The 20,048-nt window shown below is 38.0% G+C and overlaps 1 protein-coding gene across 1 annotated transcript in view; it reads left to right on the top strand.

The window, feature by feature from the left end:
- Nucleotides 1-20,048, top strand: part of camta1a (calmodulin binding transcription activator 1a) — a gene marked incomplete at its 5' end in the record, with an annotated part of 162,987 nt that overhangs the window by 131,893 nt on the left and 11,046 nt on the right. Inside the window, 6 exons of the mRNA XM_081386879.1 lie at nt 155-281; nt 538-672; nt 17,449-17,603; nt 18,200-18,390; nt 18,508-18,586; nt 18,692-19,043. Of these exons, the coding sequence (XP_081243005.1) occupies nt 155-281; nt 538-672; nt 17,449-17,603; nt 18,200-18,390; nt 18,508-18,586; nt 18,692-19,043 (1,039 nt within the window). The remainder of the gene's footprint in view (nt 1-154; nt 282-537; nt 673-17,448; nt 17,604-18,199; nt 18,391-18,507; nt 18,587-18,691; nt 19,044-20,048) is intronic.

The following is a 20,048-nucleotide window of genomic DNA, read 5'->3' as shown; positions in this document are numbered from 1 at the left end:
TAGTCTTATTTTTTTCCACAAGATGGCATTGCAGCATGTGTATTTTATTCTCCTTTCAAATACTTAATTTCTTCAAATCTTTATTTAAACCTTTATTTATTTGAATACTTATGATATGATGAGCGTAGGTCATGTGAGGATTTTTTTCCTCCAGGGTGGTGTGAAGGTCTTAATCACAGGATCATGGCAGGAAGACAACAGCAGCTACTCCTGCCTGTTTGATCAGATCTCTGTCCCTGCCTCCCTCATCCAGCCTGGAGTTTTACGTTGCTACTGTCCTGGTAATTTCACTTTCATACAAACAGAAGTTACTGACTTATTAATATACCATATTTAAGAAGTAAATATGAAATATTGTGTTTCTAAAAAGAAAAATGTTCATTACTTATACAAATAACATAAAATATTAAATGTATTCCTGGATTGCAATGAATCTCTGCAAGCCCTCAGATGCCACCCCTGATAAGGAGCAGAACTGCATGAACTCCTCATGATTTCCTCTGATCTCTCTAATTATGGGGTTGTGTGTTTCTGCAGCCCATGACACAGGCCTGGTGACTCTGCAGGTGGCTGTCAGTAATCAAATCATCTCTAACTCGGTTGTGTTTGAGTATAAAGCTCGTGCACTGCCCTCGCTACCTTCATCCCAGCATGACTGGCTGTCACTTGACGGTAGGTCTTCCTCTGTCTTTTTCTTCTTTGTGGGAGGAAAAAAATTTGTTACTTTACTAAATTTGGAACCCATCTTGTGACCCCTGATTATTGAGCTACTTGGAGTAGGTGATTATATAATGGTGTCTTGGCCCAAGGCTTTTCTAATTATCCCACATTTTATTAAAAAATTAAAGGCACATCTGATCGAGATAAAGAGTATGTCATGAAGGCAGAGAAAGAGTGTGTGTTGATAAAAAAAGTGGATTGAGGAAGGGTAAGATGCCGTTTAAAGTCCAACTGAAGTCAAAATTGACCCTATTTACTTTGTTAGCGCATATTACTAGTCTTGTGGTGAACAATTAATCCGTGCAAGTTAAAACACAGAAAAAAATTGTTTGCCGTCGTGATCTTTAATCAAAGTCTGAAAAGTTACTTCCGGTCTGGAATGGCGTCCCTTCTCTGATGACGTAGGTTTGAGGACTTGGGTTGGGAAACGCTTAACCACTCCCCTCAAATCGTTAGTCTGTAATGAGCGAGAGATGGAGAGGAGGAGCGCTAGAGTAAAACCCTGCCCTCTGTTCAATATTCCGTTTCACTGGGAAATACGTCACAACACTGGAGAAAAGTCGTTTGCAACTTCCGGTTCACACGGACTTTAAAATGACCATGTGTGAGGTTTGATTTGCAATTGACCTCTAGGTGGTGATAGAGGGCAAGTTTAGCAAAGAAAGCAGAATTCTGTTGAAATCTAAGCAATCACCACATGTGCTGAATATGTATTTGAGGTCAACAAGTGTGTTCTTCAAAGCTAAAGGGAGGGTAGACCACCCTGTAATTAGGTAGAATCTGTGTTTAAGGGCTGTAAGAAGGAAGAGCTTTTGATGCTTGTTTTGCCCTTTGTGCTTAATCTGAGGTATGCCAAGCACAAAGGAGAGAGGCAGTAATTTATATAAGTGGTTAATACTTTAGGGTCAAGGAGAAAAGCAGTCTGGAAATAGTACTCTGATGACTTTGATGAGCTTTCCATGACTTAAGACAAAGTGAAGGTTGATTGCTCCTTCACATCTGGCTTGGCATTAAGTTACCATGAAATCAAATTGGTAATTGGCTTATTTTTTATGGAATATTGCAGTATTGTTTTATCTATGCATATCGCAAAATATATATTTATTTTTTAAAATCAATCGTAATCTTTAATCAAAATAACTTCCCCTCCCATTTGCAACGGCATCTCGTCATGTGTTTACAGGCGTGAGGGCGGGACGACCTGTCACTCACATGACATCACAGCAATAGACAACATTCTAATCAATTCCCAATGGACAATCAAGTCCCGCCTTAACTAAACCTATTGAAATTTACAAATAGCCGAAGTAAAATAACAAAAAAAATATAAATATTAAATGAAAAACCTTTTTTTAAAACTTGACAACTAATTGAATTAAGTTGAAGTACTAAAATGACTAAAACTGAAATAAAAAAATATAGCCAAATAAAAACACTAAAAAACAAAAACTTATTAAAAAAAGGCAAAAGTATAAAAAATTACTAAAATGAAAACTATAAATATAAAATAATACTAAAAAAATTCAAAATACTATAATAGTATATAAATAAATAAATAATAGTATATATATATAATATAATATAAATAAATACTGTAATAGTATATAAATATTACTAAAATGACACTGATTTAATGTTCATTCCTATGTTAACTTGAAGTGTTTTAATTTAATATGAAGAAATTAGCATTAAACCTAGATTAATAAATTGTTCATTATTAGTTAATGATACCTGATGCATTAGCAAATGGTAACAAATTCATCTTAAAGTTTTACCATGTAAACCATTAATAAGTATATAAAGTTTGTCTGTGAGAAGATGGGACAGTAAGAAAGACATGTGACTCACATCCACTATTAAACACTTACGCTGTACTGATTCTGCTACTTGCTTTATGCACACATCGGTGAACTTTACAGCGTCCTTTAGCTGTCCCAGTCTGTTAGTGATAACTTAAACACAAGGGTTTAAGGGCTAATCATACCATCGCTGTGGGGGATTTGCCCTCTTTAAAGTCTGGCAAACCAAATACAATCCCACACACGCTTCAGTGCTACCCAAGCTGCCTCAAACTGGGGCTGTGGCGTCAAAGAGCTTATGAAAATATTGGAGCATATGGGCAAAGTGACACGCCTGCCAATTTGACGTCCGAAGCTCTAATCTGCTTGCTCCGATCAGGTGTTAGCCAAGACAAACAATCCCGAAGAATGATTTGGGCAACGAGGAGTGGCAGCCAGCATTCAGATACAGCATGTGTTTGACAAGCATGATGTTTGGAAAGCAGAAGACTAAACCAAACCAGTACAGATGATCACGCATTACAGTAAGAGGGACCAGGCACATGTGCTCACAGTCACACCAACAGATGCACTTACTGTATATCACTGCACATATTTATTAAACGGCCGAATTCTGTGGATATGTAATCTGGGAGGTGTGTGTGTTACAAGGACAGGCTAAGTGCTCTGTCTCCTATGAGTCTGAGTAAAGAAGAGAGTGCCAGTGCCTGTGTGTGGTGCTGTTTGTCTGTGGAGGTGGGGGCGGGGGGTGAGTGTTGTTGCTGCAGTGTGCATTGACAGGGTAAAGTAGGGCATGGTGGAGGAGCCTGTGGAAAGGGACAGCTGCAATGCAGACAGCCCTTAAGGCAGAGAAAGAGCAACAGAGGACCGATGCCCCTCTCAGAAACATGTCTCCGTTCAATCAGCTCAACACCAGTCCATTCACGTCTCAGACAGCACAGCCAACCGTGCACATTTATTTGTATGCACACTTAAACTACTTTAATGATTAAATTGCCCACAATATACTACATTCTCAACATTCACAGAGTTCTCAAGAACTTTTTCTTACTGCTCAGTGTTTTGTAAACTTAAGTAGCAAAAGGTTGGTTTATTGGATTAGTGGATAAGAATAAGCTTAACTGAATTAGAGTGAGTCATCAGTTGGTTTGACTTGAAGCACGTCATGAAACAGTGCTGCCTGGAAATGAGGGTGTATGGAAGGAAATCACAAAGTTTGAGATAGGACAAGTCTGAAGTTTTCTTTAGTATGCATGTTATTGATACACATTTTAATGAGGATATGGAAAAGATAGTGTGCACAGGCTATATAAGCAGTACATTTAAGACGTGGCCAACATGACACTGTTGTTTATCAGAGCCATAGCTATCATCACATTCAGTCCAGTTAATGGATTTTGGGGTTTCTTCACTTGCTACTGCACTGACTCTCACTCATGGTCATTAAACCACAGCCTGGTTTCTATATTGAGCTCTTATCATATTGAGCTTTATCTAGTCAAATAAAACGATTTCGAGACAAACCTCAGCGTCTGCTGTTTGACACTACATTTATCGTTAGCTTTCAGCTGTGCTCTGATGCTCTAATGGCACACAGCTGCCTGCCTTGATTTGTCATAATGCAGAAAGGGGGCGGGGCTTTGCTTCTCTCTGCAGCATTGCAGGTACAAAGCCACAGGCTGGAGTCATCGTGCACTGTAACCGTGACCAGTATATTGTCCACCGATTAAACTGTGCGTCCAAATTACTGTCTAGTTATTCTGTGGTCAGTCGATGCCGCTCTTCACACATTACTGCGATAAAGCAGCATTTCTAGCGTATTTTTACAGCGGTTTATCACAATGCCTGTGATTTGCAAATATAGGGAAAATAAACAGTCGTTCAAATAGATATACAATTATTTGTCTTGCCTCGTACATTTACCGATTCCCAGGTAAAATTTTCCTTCACCTCCAAAAAGCGTTAAATATGTTTATGGGAAAATTCTCTTAGCCGGTTTGAGAAACTGAGGGAAAGTGCAGTAGTCATTATAAATGTGAAAGACAGTGTCACATGCTGTCTTTCCCATTAATAATTTCTTCGTTTGCTTCAGTTTTTTTTTTTTTTGCTTTGTCTTCGTGGCTCGTGGAAAAACTAGGGCGTCTGTTTACCTGCGGCACGTGCGCAGCGTCTCCTCTCGCGGAGATTCATGCACGCGCGCGCACGGGGGAGCAGTAGTCAATGTTGCCAAATCTTCCAAGAAAAGTTAGCGATTGCTTTGAAAATAAATACTGTAAGCGATTTCATTTTATTTTGCTCCTGCTGTCGGTTGTTCATATATTATCATAGAGGGAGGCATAATGCTTATTTAAAACATATACTTTTTATTAAACATTATTTGCGAGACTTGTTTACAATTAGCTTCAAAATAGGCCTAGTGTATTTTCATTTAACACATCCTTTTATTAATATATATTTCAGATGCAAAAGCCTCTAAGTGCCATCTGAAATTTTCTTCTAGAATGATCATTTTTATAAAGCTTGTATATTTAAGTTAAGTAATTTCACTTAAATGGTAATAAATGGGTAATCTTCATTGCCATTTAAGTGAAATTATTGAACTTAAATAAACGAGCTTGATGAAAAATTATCATTCTAGAAGAAAATTTCAGATGGCACTTTTGCTTTTGCATTGGAACTCTTCATATATATATATATATATATATATATGTATGTATATATCATATATTCCAAAGAAAAGCGTGTTTTCTAGAAGGAGAAAAAAAGCCCGAAACCCCGCAACCCACAATGCTGATATTTGCAAGGACTTTATTAAACAAAGTGGCTTATAATTAATGGACTTGGCAACACTTGCAGTAGCGCTGGAGTAAAGAGGGGCGGGGGGGAGAGTACGAGAGTAAGTGAGCGGGCTTTACATTTCTCTCTGCTCTTGCACGTCGCTTCTACACTTTCTTCTATTGTTGATTAGACCTTTTAGAATATTCCCCTAGTATAAAAAGGGATATTTATTTTGCCCAGTATTAGTAAATACAGGGACAAACTGCGTGTGTGAGACACGGCCATTTGGGACATTGTGGTCAGGATGCCGTTGAATGACATCTGCTTTTCCTAAAGACAAGGGGACCGTTTGCTTTGCAGTGCGACTCTCCATGGACAGTGAAATAGAAGGTTGGACATGTTCAAATGAACCTAGTGTCTGTGTGTTTGCAGTCTTGTCTCTAAAGTTACTACATGTGCTTAGCCCACTTTAAACACTTGTCATTTCCGTCTGTGGAAGTGTACCTTTACTTCAGATAGAGAAATGTGACGTTCTGTACGCTTTACATTTACACTCCTGCCTTTGCTTTTAAAGAAAATGAAAGAATATGTTCTTTAAGATAAGCTCGAGCTGATCTGTTTCGACTGAATTCTGTCTCTGCTGAAGCACTTCTTTTTGTAGTTTCCTGAACTGAATGTGTCAACTTCCAAAATAGACACAAGAACGTTGTTCTTGAACATACATGTACGAGGCTCGTGGAGCAGACCACTTTGTTCTGGTTTTGAGGCAAATAGCTAGTTAACGTTTTGCTATTTCATATATTATTCTTAGTAATGTCCTTTTCATAGTGTGAACATATTCACTAGTTCTCTAGCTGCATGCACTCTCATTTCTATCATCTTAAATAGGACATGACAAAGATCCGCTTGTTTGACACTTCATTGCACCAAAACATCACACGGCAAAAGTAGGAAAAACAGCTCATTTGTGAGGCGGTCTTGCCATTTAGTGGTTCTGTTGTTAGATGTAGTCGTGACCGGAGTGTGTGTATGTATGTGTGTAACACACACAGCAGTCCTGTGATCTGCGCTCTTGATTTCAGCACCGAGGACAGCGACGCACGAGGCACGCGCTCAAGTGAGCTCGCGAAACATTCACAAACACGACACAAGTTTGACAAACGAGCTTTATATTGGTAATGGTTATGGTTTGTGTCAGGAAAATAGAGATTAACAATCATTACACTCGAGTGTATTGTTTTCCAACAATGTTCTGCTCAACAACCTGTTGATAGTGATTGAAATGTTAAAAAGTTTCACCCATTCTTCTTGCATTACATATACAACACGTCACTAAAATCAATTTACTCAATTTTAGTGTAATAGACTTTATATTGACTGCTGCATGAATCATAACTTAAGCAAATTCTATAAATGGTATCTATTTTAATAATTAATAATAATACAAATAGAAACGTATAACAACTGCTGTATTTTCTATAGTGCTTGTGTGATGTCAATGCACAGGTCATAACGCTGCTTCTACATTTATTGCTTAAATGTTTGAACATGAAGTTTACTGAATAACAAAATTTGAATAATATTTTTAATGCTTGAAAAATCCATCTCATTGGTGCTTGCACAGTGTAGAAAATTGCTTTTTTATCCTGAGGCAACATGATGCAGAGGGTTAATGAACTCAACAACCCTAAAGCTTCCATGCTTGTGTTACCTCTAAATTAATATTCCACACCATGTTCCATCCAGGAGCTCATAAATTAGGCACTAGACATCTGTAATTTTTGTAATATTGGGATTTCAGTCGTGTCATATGTTTTGTTGCCGAACATTGCAAATACAAAATTTTCAATACTTGTGAACATTGATTGACTGAGGGATTGATATTCATTCCATTTCTACAACACTGTCAGTTTTTTATTGTTAATACATCCTATTTCATAGGTACTCAATTTCCATTCAGGTTGTCTTTTATTAAATTCTATCTCATTTAGAGTAGTCCAGGAAATGTCAGAACAGTTAACCTGAGTTTCAGAGAACCTCTGGTCAGGTTATTTCATATAAATTTGAGGTCATGACAGTCATCTTGTTAAGGAAAGGAGTCAGTTATGTCCTGTTATCAGTGTTTCTGCAGCTATCATCATGCTCTGAATACCCATTAAGATTAGCCAGCATATTGTACAGTGCCAGCCTTTCTCGACCGATTGCACCCTCCCAGATCCTGCTCAGTTTACTTCATTAGATCTGAGAAACATGTTGAATCATGTACAGTAGCTAGTGACAGACTAGAAGAAACTTGATGTTTGACTTAGTGTACAATTGGATATTTTCTGTGGTCTGTCTGAATTTTGGTTCAAATCAGTTGCTTCTTATATGGATTTGAAGCTTTTTTTAAGTGAAAGATTCCTTGGAGATGCATGAATTGATTCTTTCAGCTTCTAGCAGTAATTGGCCAAAATCCAAATAATATTTTTTGCACCCCAGACCAATGCAGAATACATTGTGCTTTAGTTGCTTCTATCTAACACGTGCCTCAAGGGCACAATCGTTAATTAGTGTTAAATCAGACAGCAGTTAGGGAGAATGGCACAGCGGCCCTCAGACTGTTAGAGGAACATTGAAATTGACTGAAAATTAGATTTGTTAAGGCTTGAGCTTGAGTTAAGGATTCTTTGTCTTTTTTAAAACAATGATAAGCCAGTTTAGTCACTGAAAGTAAAATATATAAGGAAATTACAGAAGATATGCTGATACCAAATAATGCTGCTGATGAAAGCATTTTCACTGTTAGTTTTATCACTGAAATATATTTGACATTGTACACTGTAGTCAGCATTGCTGCCCGGTTGTTTTGTATGCTTTGTCTGAATGATGACAGGGAGAGCTGAGCAAAATAGCTGACTCACATGAACAGTAAAGTCATTAATAATAGTATGAATGAGTCTTTTGTGAGATTTTTGTGGACTGGTTTATATAAAAGTTTGGAAAAACTACTCACAATACAGCTAGTCTGTATAATGATGTATTAGTCTGGCAGTACTGCCAAGCACGATAAAGGATTTTGTTAGTGCTTGCATAAACCGTGTCACACAATGGCACATGAAGTAGGAGATATAACCAGGGCATGTCTTGGAGGATGGGTAAAGCAGTTACTGTAGCTCATGGAGATGCCTGCCTGTGATTTAATTTGATTTGCTGCTGGTTTGTATGGAGATAAATTGAAGGGCTCCATTCGACCAGAAGGAGACCGCAGTGAAGTTTTTTTCAAAATCCATTTTGTGATTTGGGAAGCTGGTTAAAGGGCATTATATGCAACAGAACTTTTGTCCCATGTGCATACAGAATGTTATGCTTTAGTCTGTAAAAAATATGTGAATACTTTACAAGAAGGTTCTACATGTTAATATTTGTTAATAATGAATTAATATGATAGAACACATATACAGCATGTATAAATCTTAAAGTATTGTTAATTGTTAGTTCAAGTTAATGCATTAATCCTAATGCATAATTTTCTAACATAAAAATGTATTAGTATATGTAAAGATTAGTATTAAGCAAGATCAATACGTATATACTATAAAACCTTTTGAAATAGTAGAATAGAAGCAGGGTTAAGGCTGTCAGTCTGTGTATTATTAGTGGTGAGGATTTTTCAGTGACTCTGTCTGCTCTTTATATGGTTACGCCAGTAGATGGCATCAAGTAGCTTTATGAGTGAGTCATCGGCTCATCCATTCGAAAACATTGAAACATGTGACTGTCTTTGAGTGAATCATTTAATCATTCACTCAACCGATTTGTTTTAGACAAAGTAATTACCAATATCATGCCTAAAATCCTAAATATCAACATATTGCTTATTGAACTGTGGTATAAAATCAAGATTATACACCCCATGTTTGTTTCCTCCCCAATAAAGCACGTTCTCGCTGCTCTATGCTTGTGATAGACATTAAATTATATCAGTACAGTGTAAAGTGTGTGACTAGCATAATGCCATGTCATGAGTCAGGCATGGAAAGTCTTCATCCCTTTATCTGTTTCATAGGACTAGTATGTTTCCAGAAGTGACACACACGTTAACACATCTAATCACTACTAACCTTGACAGCAAAGCAAAATGTATGTAACAGTCACTTCTGGCATTTCCTACTAGAGCTTGAGCTTTCTTACACAGCCGGTCAGCTCAAGCTGAAGGTTCAGATCTCAAAATCAGGGCAGAAGAGCTCAACCTGTGTTTAAACACTCAATTCTTGTTGTAATACCTGGGAAAAGAAGAGGGTTTTTTTATTTGTGTGTGTGCTGTGCAGTGATAGCATAGTACTCTCTGCAGCACCGGGAGTCAGTACTTGCTCCCAAGTCTAGACTGAAAGGGACTTGTTCTGTGTGAGCATTCCTGTGTTGGGACTGGGCATTTGCAGAGGCCTCATGCGGTAGGAAATAGTGCTGCTGCCTGTAGTAAAATTCCACTAACAGGCATGGATGGAAATACAAAAATGAGCACGTTTCCAACTGTGTACTTTTGCGTATAAATAGTTATTTTAGATAAGAATATTATATTTCCATACTTCTTACTACAACATGACAAAGTATGAATGTGTCCTTGTGGTAGAAACATCTAGTCACATATTACTGTGTTTTTGGTTTAACTTACCACAATCAGTGTTGGCTTGAACTACAGTACAATGTCCACCAAGGCTGATATGGTTAAAGGGGTCCTATTATGCTTTTCCACTTTTTCAACTTTAGTTAGTGTGTAATGTTGCTGTTTGACTATAAAAAAAGATCTGCTAGGTTACAAAGCTCAAACTCAACTCCAAAGGAATATATTTTATTTAACAGAATCCCCTTTTCAAGAACTACAACGAACGGCTTGTTTGGACTACAGCGCAGTTTGCAGTTTTTCCGGATCTTATGAAGTCACAATGGTACTCATTTAAATAATCCCCGCCCATGGAATATGCAGGACGAGGCCTGGTTGAGCTGCACTAGAGAAGACAGTGTTGTCCCTGTCAAAGAGACACTATTTTTTCCAAAACTCATTTGTTTTACTTGACGAAAGCTGACTAACTTAGAGTGGTAAAATTGTATTTTAAACTCTGTTTCTGAACATTAGAAGCCCTGCGTTTATCTGTGCGCTGCACATTTTATGGAGAACAGCTTGTTTTCTGTTGCTTTTGTAAGCTCACGATTAAATGGTGGATAACATCGTATTTATAATGTATAAGAGAATTACAAAAAACATACCACTCTGAAACATCCTGTGAAATCCGTGCTTGCAAAGTCTGTTAATGTAAGCCGTTCTACACAGTCCTCTTTTTCGTTAACATTGTCGTTTCGTTAACAAACGAATTATCAACTCGTTTCTGCCATATAAGAAAAAAATATGCTTTGATAATCAAAATTATGACATAAAAAGTTTAAATTATAACATAAAATTTAGAAATTATTAGATAAAAAGTCATTATGACAAAGTTGACATTTTTTGTTAGAATTATCACTTTTATCTCTAATTTGACTTTGTAAATTCCTTTGTATCTCGTAATTGTAACTGGCATAATTTCAACTTTTTATGTCATAATTGTGATTTTTTTTATACAAGATTTTTTTTTAAATTGTCTCTGTAATTTTTGTAATATTGTGAGTGTGACAGTATGATTGTTCATAATTTTAACTAAAATACACATCTGAGAGGAAAGACTGACCCATGCTTAGGCTTTATTGAATAGCAAATTTTTTAGGTGACAAAATTACAGTGACTTGTTGCATTCATCTGTTGTTATTTTGCAATAGACATTTTGTATTTTTCTTCCGTCTTTCTAATCATATTTCACTAATTCAGTTTTTTCATTCTGACTACAAATATTATATTCGCACTGTATTTAACATTGTGAATACTTGCATTACTGGCTGGTAACGTGTTATGTTTGAGATGGAGCAGTATTAGAGATAATGATGCATTACCCTATAGTTCATAGTTCATTCTCACATGAATTGAGTGATAGATACTATTCACGTCCTCTGATCTACTGCTGTTTCATGCGCTTATTCTGCTCAATGCGAGATGAGAGGGTGAATGCAGATGGTGGTTTCAGCTGGGAGAGCCTCTGCCAACAGCACTCCCCCTTCCCTCCACTAAATACCAGCCTATGTCATCCAGCGGAGCTTAACTCAGGAAGGGGTTTTTCCAGAATACCATTATTCTAGAGAGCTGGGGTATTATTAACCACCTGATGGCCAAGCATGGGGTTTTGTGATTGATGCATAGTTAAGGATAGCAGCATACTACCATACTGTTCTATAAACCTGCAATATACAGTTTCCATATACAGTTTTCTGTATGCAGTACACAACAGAACACACTGCCTAGTGCCTAGAATACTATATCCCACAATGCAATGCACTCAACTTGACTTTCAATTTCCAATGTGACCCAAAAGTAACATCAGCTGTGCTTTTAACACATTTTTAATCATTTGATCAGATTGTTCACAAAATTGCATGTACAACGCTAATAATTTATTTATTTCTAAAACAACAACTGGATGCCACTCAATGAACTGAATATGCATGTAATTTAGTCATTTGACAAAATTGTTCCAAACTACATTTTTATATTAATAAAGTGTAGCATTTAAGAAAAAAACAGGCAGTATTCAGTGTACATGTAGATTGTGAAGTATACAGTTTGTTTACATGTATATACAAAAGCAAGTATTATGTATCATCTTTAAGTGAACACTGTAAACGTTAACAACACAGAAAGATGGTAACAGGGACGCCTACATAGCACTCATATCTCCTTCCATAGAATTATATATTAATGCAGTACATTATTGCTGTGGTTTATTGCAACAAATGAGTGCAGTCCCATTTGCTCCCATTACTTCACTCTCAGCATTATAATACAAGGAAGAGCGAGGTAGATCGAGTGAGAATCCACTAGGCTATTTTAGCGAAAGACAGAGCATTATTATCTCTGTGTTTAATCCAGGTGTGTTTGTTTGTGTATATATGTGACTGTATAAACAGAATCCTCACAGATACAGAAGCAGTTCCTAAGCTGAAAACAAACACACACTCAGTCTTCAGCTCCTGACTCATCAAGTCTCCCACAGGAATAAATAGTGAATAGACCCTTAATGAAGTTCTCCTCTCATTGAGCTGTCTATCAGCTCCCTCTCTTTCTCTCTCAGCCATTACTCCCCAGGATCTCTCAGCTCACATACACAACGTATGTCTGACGTCAATGAATGTGACTCAGTGCCTTATTCTAAGAGAAGGGATGAAAAGAGGATGAGAGAAAGTTGTGGTTCAAGGTTGTGTTAAAGGGAAAGGCAGATTCTGAAATGCTTAAACAGCTGGAGGCAGTGTTGGAGGCAGTTTAACTCAGCTCACACAAGAAGGCAGTCTCCAGAGAGAAAGATATGATGACATTGTCTTAGTCCTTTTTACACATACTGTGAGTGGCACATAATCATTTTGTATTCACACTTAGAAGTATCCCTGACATGATGCAAAAATAATGTTTTGGAGTTATTTTGGCCATGTTGCACATGCTGAACCCAGCAGAAAAAAAAACTTGAAAATGCACAATAAACCTATGAACAGTTTTGAAATATAGCCTTCTTTTTAAGTTACTTGCATATCATTTGAAAAAGTCTTTCTGTTCAGTAAATCTGGCAGAATACACATGATTTATAGCCATTCTTTTGGGTTTGAGTGCAGTTCTTCAGTTTAATTTACTAATTGGCTTCATCACTGTCTCCTCTCCACCAGTAAGCTGGTGTGTGATGGGCGTCCTGGCGCAATATGGCTGTCGTCGCATCATCCAGGTGGATGCTGCACATTGGTGGTGGTTGAGGAGATTCCCCCTTCCATGTAAATCGCTTTGAGTACCCAGAAAAGCGCTATATAAATGTAACAAATTACTATTATTATTATTTAGCTAATTTATTTTTGGTCCCGTTCCTCACGTACATTTTTAAGTTTGAAAAAAAAATTCAGATTAATTGTGGCCACTTTTTCTGCTTCTCTTGATGAAGAGTAATTGTCTGAGATATTGGTGATACTGTAACAACACTGACTTAAAAACACAGACAAACATTAATTAATATCAATAAGCTTCTCTCAAAAGCTAAAACAGTGAAATTCCTAAGTTTTTATAATGTAGAGTGAGTTAATATATGATAAATTAAATCAGGAAACTAGATAATGTTAAAATGATAAACATCCGTTAACGTCGTTCTCTTGATTGTTGTTCACATGAAAGCGCAATAATTCTGCTGAAATGTAAAAAGTAAAAACAATCGTGATAAATAATCACAATTATCATTTTTGACATTATATAATATATAATTGATTATCAGTTTAACATTATCATGCAGCCCTAATACTTCCGATAACCAATTTGTACTTTATGGCCATTATTAAAGAAAGTAGTGTGTGTTGACAGCTCAGCAACAGAATAGGAAAATGATAATATAACGTATTCTTCAACATAAAAAAGAAAGCAAAAAATATGGCTTTGTGAGTTTTAGTTCACTTTTCTTCATTAAATATCTGCTGTCCTATTGGCTGTCACATTTGTAGTTTATGGAGAAAAAGGGAGGTTTTGCACATGTCACTGTGTTGCTTCAGCTCTGATTGGTGGCCCCTGCATGTGGCCCCTCCCCCCAACCCCCTCTCCCTCTGCAGTGTACGTGTGTGGCATTTTGAGCTCACACGCGCAGCAGGTGGAGATGACATCATCTGCACTGCAGCAGACTGCAGCACTGTGTCTGAACAAAGACATGTCAATGCTGCTGCTAACTGGTGCTCGCACGGCCTCTCTGTCTGTCTCTCTTGCCATCTTTGTAGCTTCCATCTCTCTCTTTCCTGGCATGGTATCTGAATGAAGACTTAACACTGACTGCACACAGACTGAAGCCCACTGATTCAATAAGTCATAGTTTAAATGAAAGATAATCATGCAAGTCCTCACCCAGCAGGGTTTTGTAATGGTCGTTGTAAAGGCTTTGAGGTTGGGTTAAGAGATTTGAACAAATCCCTTAACTTTGGAAAATATACTGCAGAATTTATGTTCCGAACATGAATTAAACCTTTTCTAAGTAGCTGTAAGACTTTTTGCCTGACTGACAAGGTAGCTACCCAGCAATTCCCTTGTAACCATTCAGAACAAGTTAGTAACTGCATAGCAACATGTTAAGTTACACTCTAAATACTTCAACAATTGGCATAGCAATGCACTGCTAACCTCCCAGAACACATAACATTTATTTTGGTGAGTTTTGCATAGGCTCTTTCAGCAGCACTTTAGCAACAACACGGAAAACCATAGAAACTACAAAGCAACATGCTAAAAATCACTCAAGGCTGGAATACACTACACAACTTATGCTCAGATTGTTGCCCTGATTTGCAATCTAGACGAGTCAAAAATAGTTGACGAACTATAGCTAGTAGACTGAAAGTAAAAATTAAGTTGATTTCAGGTTCTTCCAATTACTGAAAATTATTTGTAATAGTTTTGGTTAACAATAACAACACTGGTAGGAACAGAGCCATTCAAGGTTGCTGACTCTGGGCCATGGGTTGCTTCATTACAATACTCCATGACCTTTACATAGACCCTAATAATACGATTGTAATTGAACTAGTAGCACACTCGGAATCACACTCGATCGAGGGGACATATAAGCACTTGATCAGATTGAAAACCGAAACTGGGTTCTATTACGTAGAAATGGCATAATACACGTGGAACTAGCTGTTGTTGTCGAATATAGTGTCATAAATGACTGTCGTGTCTAAGATTCTCCTTCCACTCATTGTCTGTGAGGTGGAACATCCCGCCAGTCTTTGTTTTCGGACTCTCATCCGCAGCCTTGTTTTGGGTTCTGGAACGAGCGTTTTTACTGCTTAATAAATACGCAGCACAGCACAAAGCTTCATGTGCTCGTCGTCTTCTAATAGAGTGGTGCAGGTATGACTTTTCTTTGTAGGTCAACCGGCAGTTAGCATCACACTGGTTCCTTCGACAAAAACCCATTAGGCAAAAAAACATGCTCTGTGATCAACAACAACATTGATACATTTGAGTTAGAATAGTTTATAAGAGCACAATTATAAGCATAATGAGGCTGTGAAAGCATACAGAATTTACCTGTTATGTGTGATGACATTTAATCTCCCCGACTGCCTCTGTAGTTCCATTTACAGCCACTTGTTAGCAACCGCCTTTTTCAAGACACGTAACAGAAAAAATCGTAATTTAAAAAATCACAAGTGGGGTAATATTGATGTATTTTTATGTCGTAGTATAAAACATGAAAGTATCTTGAGCTTGTGTTCACCATAGACCTTATTTCAGCCATTTAACCAAAACCCCATTCAAAAAACCCATTGACTTCGGCTAAAATGCTAACTCGTTTCCGCGTTTTGTGTTTTGGCCTACAAAGTGATGTCATACCTGCACCACTCTATTAGGACCCGAAATAGATAAATATTAAGTCTGCAGTTTAAAACAAAGAAAATAAGCAATTTAGAAGAATAGTGTAGCAAGGTTAGACGTGGGGGAAGGAGGAGGCGGGAACCAGAGGAGCAACTTTATCAACAACTTTATTAATGTAAAATAACCAAACAACAAAACGAAAGTAAAGACAGCAGCCCGTCACGGACGACTGCTGTCATATATAATAAAACAAAACACAACATAAGTCCAGGCCTGGTCCTCTCTTGATCTTCACTGTCATCGCTCCTTTTATGCTTCCGCTCCTCCGTGAGAGATACGAGACCGGTGCGTCGCGCAGGTGTCGCTTATCAGTAATCACGCCACCGGCCTCGCGCCGCAACCCTCGGCCTCATCCTGCTCGCCACAAATAGTATGAGGAAATATTATATTAGTGCAGTGTGCGCATGTCTTTATTCCAATTTGAAGCTTGTGATATACACATATAAACGCGCACATCAACCCGACCACTTTATTTAGCGTTCATGTAAACACTTGGGATTCATCTGCTTAATAAATGATGATTTCATTCCGATTGAAACAAAAAGTGTCCATGTAAACGCAGCTACTGTAAATGACTGCTGTCCTTTCGGCAACCAGATTCTTACTGAGTTGTCAAACAGTGTGAATTTATGTACATGATCACTCTTGACATTTTCACCAGGCAACCAAACACTATCTGTTTGCTTTGTGGTGTTCATGGCCCTCTAGAGTAATACTTTTGTTTAGTCAAAAGACATAAAATATTGCTTAATAGCTACATTAGCATGGGCGATACAGATTTTTTTTTAACCTTTTTGCACTTTTGTCGTCTCTCAATGTGCCTCTTCATTCATCAATAAACTGACACTGGAGCAAACCACAGCCCAGCATGCCCCTGTCGCCTGGTTACCGTGCAGCTGCAGGTTGCCACAGAAACAGGCTTATAAGTGAGAGAGACATACAGTTCTCAGTACTGGTGCTGTAATTCACCTGTGCTGGTCCCAGTTCTCATCTTTTACATCTGCACAGTGAGCATTTCTTATTGACAGATTACATGGCCATGTTTAGTGTCAAATCCAGTAAGAAAACCAGCTTGATGTGTCTGGATTTGGGTTACAAAGTAACTGTGTAAGCATTTAACTCATCCTACATCCTAGCAACAATTCAGAACACCTTAGCAACCCTATAGCAATGCCCTGGGCACCCTTGCATAATGGCAGTGAGGTTTGCATGTGCAGAAAATGTACAAATCTAGTTAGGAAGTACAAATTCCAAACAAATCTGTGTATGTTCACTGCTGTGTTTTTGAAGCTGAATGTGTTGATGTGCCTCATTAATGATTCCATTAATTTAAAATAATGACTGCCATTACGGAAATGGTGATTGATAACATTAGACTCTGTGTCTTGATTGGAAAGCATAAGGGTAATGACTGAGTTTTAATTAAACATCCAATATAGAATTTTGCTTGGGGATGTGAGCTAAACCAGAGAAGAATTTATTTCAGACCTCAGTGAGTGCGGTTTACAGCAACCATTTGCATTGCAGAGTGTGAATTGTACAATCATTAGCGAATTTCGTTCATTTAGATCTTTTATTTTATTGTTGAACTAAAGTTGGATCCCAAGTGGTTAAACTGATAGGAATTTTCCTCTGCAGATAACCAGTTCAGAATGTCCATCCTGGAGCGGCTGGAACAGATGGAGCGCAGGATGGCTGAGATGGCTGGTCAGCAGCAGCAGGGCAGTGGAGGAACAGCGGGGTCTGGAGGAGGAGGAGGAGGGGGGAACGGAGGCGCTAATAGCCAGTCTCAGGTACAGCAGCACATCAGTAATTGTTATGTGTGAGATTAGATGTATTTTAAAACGGCAACAAGTATGTTCAGCCATATTGTAAAGTCTTTCCATTGTCCATGTGTATGTATACCGGTATATATATATATATATATATATATATATATATATATATATATATATATATATATACAGTATATATTTATGTATGTATATATACACTTTTGTTTATTATGTGTTTATTGATGGGTGGTTGTTATTTCATGTTTCCCAGTTGTGTTTATAGCTGCCATGATTCAGCTCATAAAAAAAACTTGCATTTTGCATTTACAATAAACAATATTAAAATTCAGTTACATCCCTTAGATTAAAAGTTTTGCATATTGTAATAACATGGTGTTTATTAAAACCAGTTTTGTGAGCCAGTTGAGCCAATTTATTATAATGATTGTTCACAAAATGTTCATCGCTGCAGCTTTTCCTCTCATAGATTATACAGTAGCTTTTTTTTTTTTTTGAGCCATAAAAAATGATGCAGAAAGCAATGACATTTTGTGAAAGCTTGTGACAGTTCATTGAGCTTGTGAAGACATGAAGCACTCCATTTTCTCCTGCAGTGTATCTCGGGACAGGCAGGAAGCTCTTTTGAGAGTCGTGTGGTGGTTGTTTGTGAGAAGATGATGAACAGGGCCTGCTGGGCCAAATCCAAACACCTGATTCACTCAAAGACCTTCCGGGGCATGACCTTGCTACACCTTGCTGCAGGCCAAGGCTACGCCACCCTCATCCAGACTCTCATCAAATGGCGGTCAGTTAAAGCGATAAGAGCACTCAGATCTATCTACTGTACATCTGTGTGTAAATATGTTTTTGTGTTATTTCCTCTGTCATTGCTAACCATGAGAAATGGTATTATCTTATCTAGCACGAAGCATGCAGACAGCATTGATCTGGAACTTGAGGTGGACCCTCTCAACGTGGATCACTTCTCTTGCACTCCACTGGTATGCTCCTCAAGCAATTTTAATTGAACTTTGGTGCATTTGACAACTCCATTGTGCCGTCTTTGCTTTTCTTACTCCTCTTTTTACTCTGTTTCCTTGTTGTAGATGTGGGCTTGTGCTTTGGGTCATCTGGAGGCAGCAGTGGTCTTGTACAAGTGGGACCGGAGAGCACTGGCAATCCCAGACTCTCTAGGCCGCCTGCCCCTCTCCATCGCCCGCTCCCGTGGCCACACCAAGCTGGCGGAGTGTCTGGAGCAGCTCCAGAGGGAGGAACAGCAGCAGCAGACCCCGTCCTCCTTACCCCCTACCTCCAGCATGTCTTTCTCTCCCAACCCTGACATCCCCACCTCCAACAGCTGGATGGTCAGCTGGGGCAGTGACAGTATGGTGACCCCCAGTGGGCAGAACACTGGTACTACCACCACTACTACAACACCTTGCACCAACCAGAACCCTGGTGAGAACCTCTAAAGTAGTTAGTTTTACTGCAAGATAGTAACAAAAAGAATTGCTTTAAAGCTATTTAAGGGAGCATTTTCTTATGGTCACACTTTAGATTAGGGTCCAATTCTCACTATTAACTAATGATTAACTACGACTTTTGCCTCAATAAACTCCTAATTACTGCTCATTAATAGTAATAAGATACTTGTAAGTAAGGTAGTTGTTAAGTTTAGGTATTGGGTAAGAACTCGGTAGGATTTAGTGATTATATGTGCTTTATAAGTACTGTCTTCAGCATTTCTTGATCCTTCAGAAATCATTCTAATATGCTGATTTGGTGCTCAAGAAACATTTCTTTTTATTATCAATGTTGAAATCAGTTGTTCTGCTTCGTTTTTGTCAAAACCGTGATGCATTTTTTCAGGATTCTTTGATTAATAGAAAGTTCAAACAGTATTTATTTGAAGTCTTCTGTAACATTATAAATGCCTTTAATGTCACTTTTGATCATTTTTATGTATCTGTGTGTATATACAGTACATCAGAAGTACAGTATAAACCAATTCACTAAAATGAATCGGACTTTCCAAAACTAAATATGATACTCATAGGAGATGTTTTAGGAGAGCTCACTAGGCTACTAGTTGAAAAACGCTACTTGTAGCTCATTACTGTTTTGAAATCAGACTAATGCTTCTTTACTGAAAATATTACAGCAGATTTGCTTGCCTAATGTTATACTTTATTAGCCTGGCTCCGCCCTCCTACGTACTTCCGCTCAATTTTCATTTTCCTTCAGTACTCCGTCTGGGTTTGCGGTATATTCGTGGGTTTCCTCTGGCCAAATTTTTACCAGTTCAATCAGCGAACAGAGGGAGTGGCTGAGAACGATGGCATTGAGGTCGTGCGCTAGTTTGAGTTGTAGGGTTACGTCACAACCAAAGGTTAGCGATTGGTTATGGCAGATCCAGTGACTCTGGGCAGATCCAATAGTTTTAAACTACAACAGAATACCCGC

Source organism: Scardinius erythrophthalmus, assembly GCF_964197995.2.
Source record: "Scardinius erythrophthalmus genome assembly, chromosome: 15".
Taxonomy (NCBI): domain Eukaryota; kingdom Metazoa; phylum Chordata; class Actinopteri; order Cypriniformes; family Leuciscidae; genus Scardinius; species Scardinius erythrophthalmus.
Note: the sequence above shows the minus strand (reverse complement) of the source record. Positions and strands in the feature narration are given on the sequence as shown.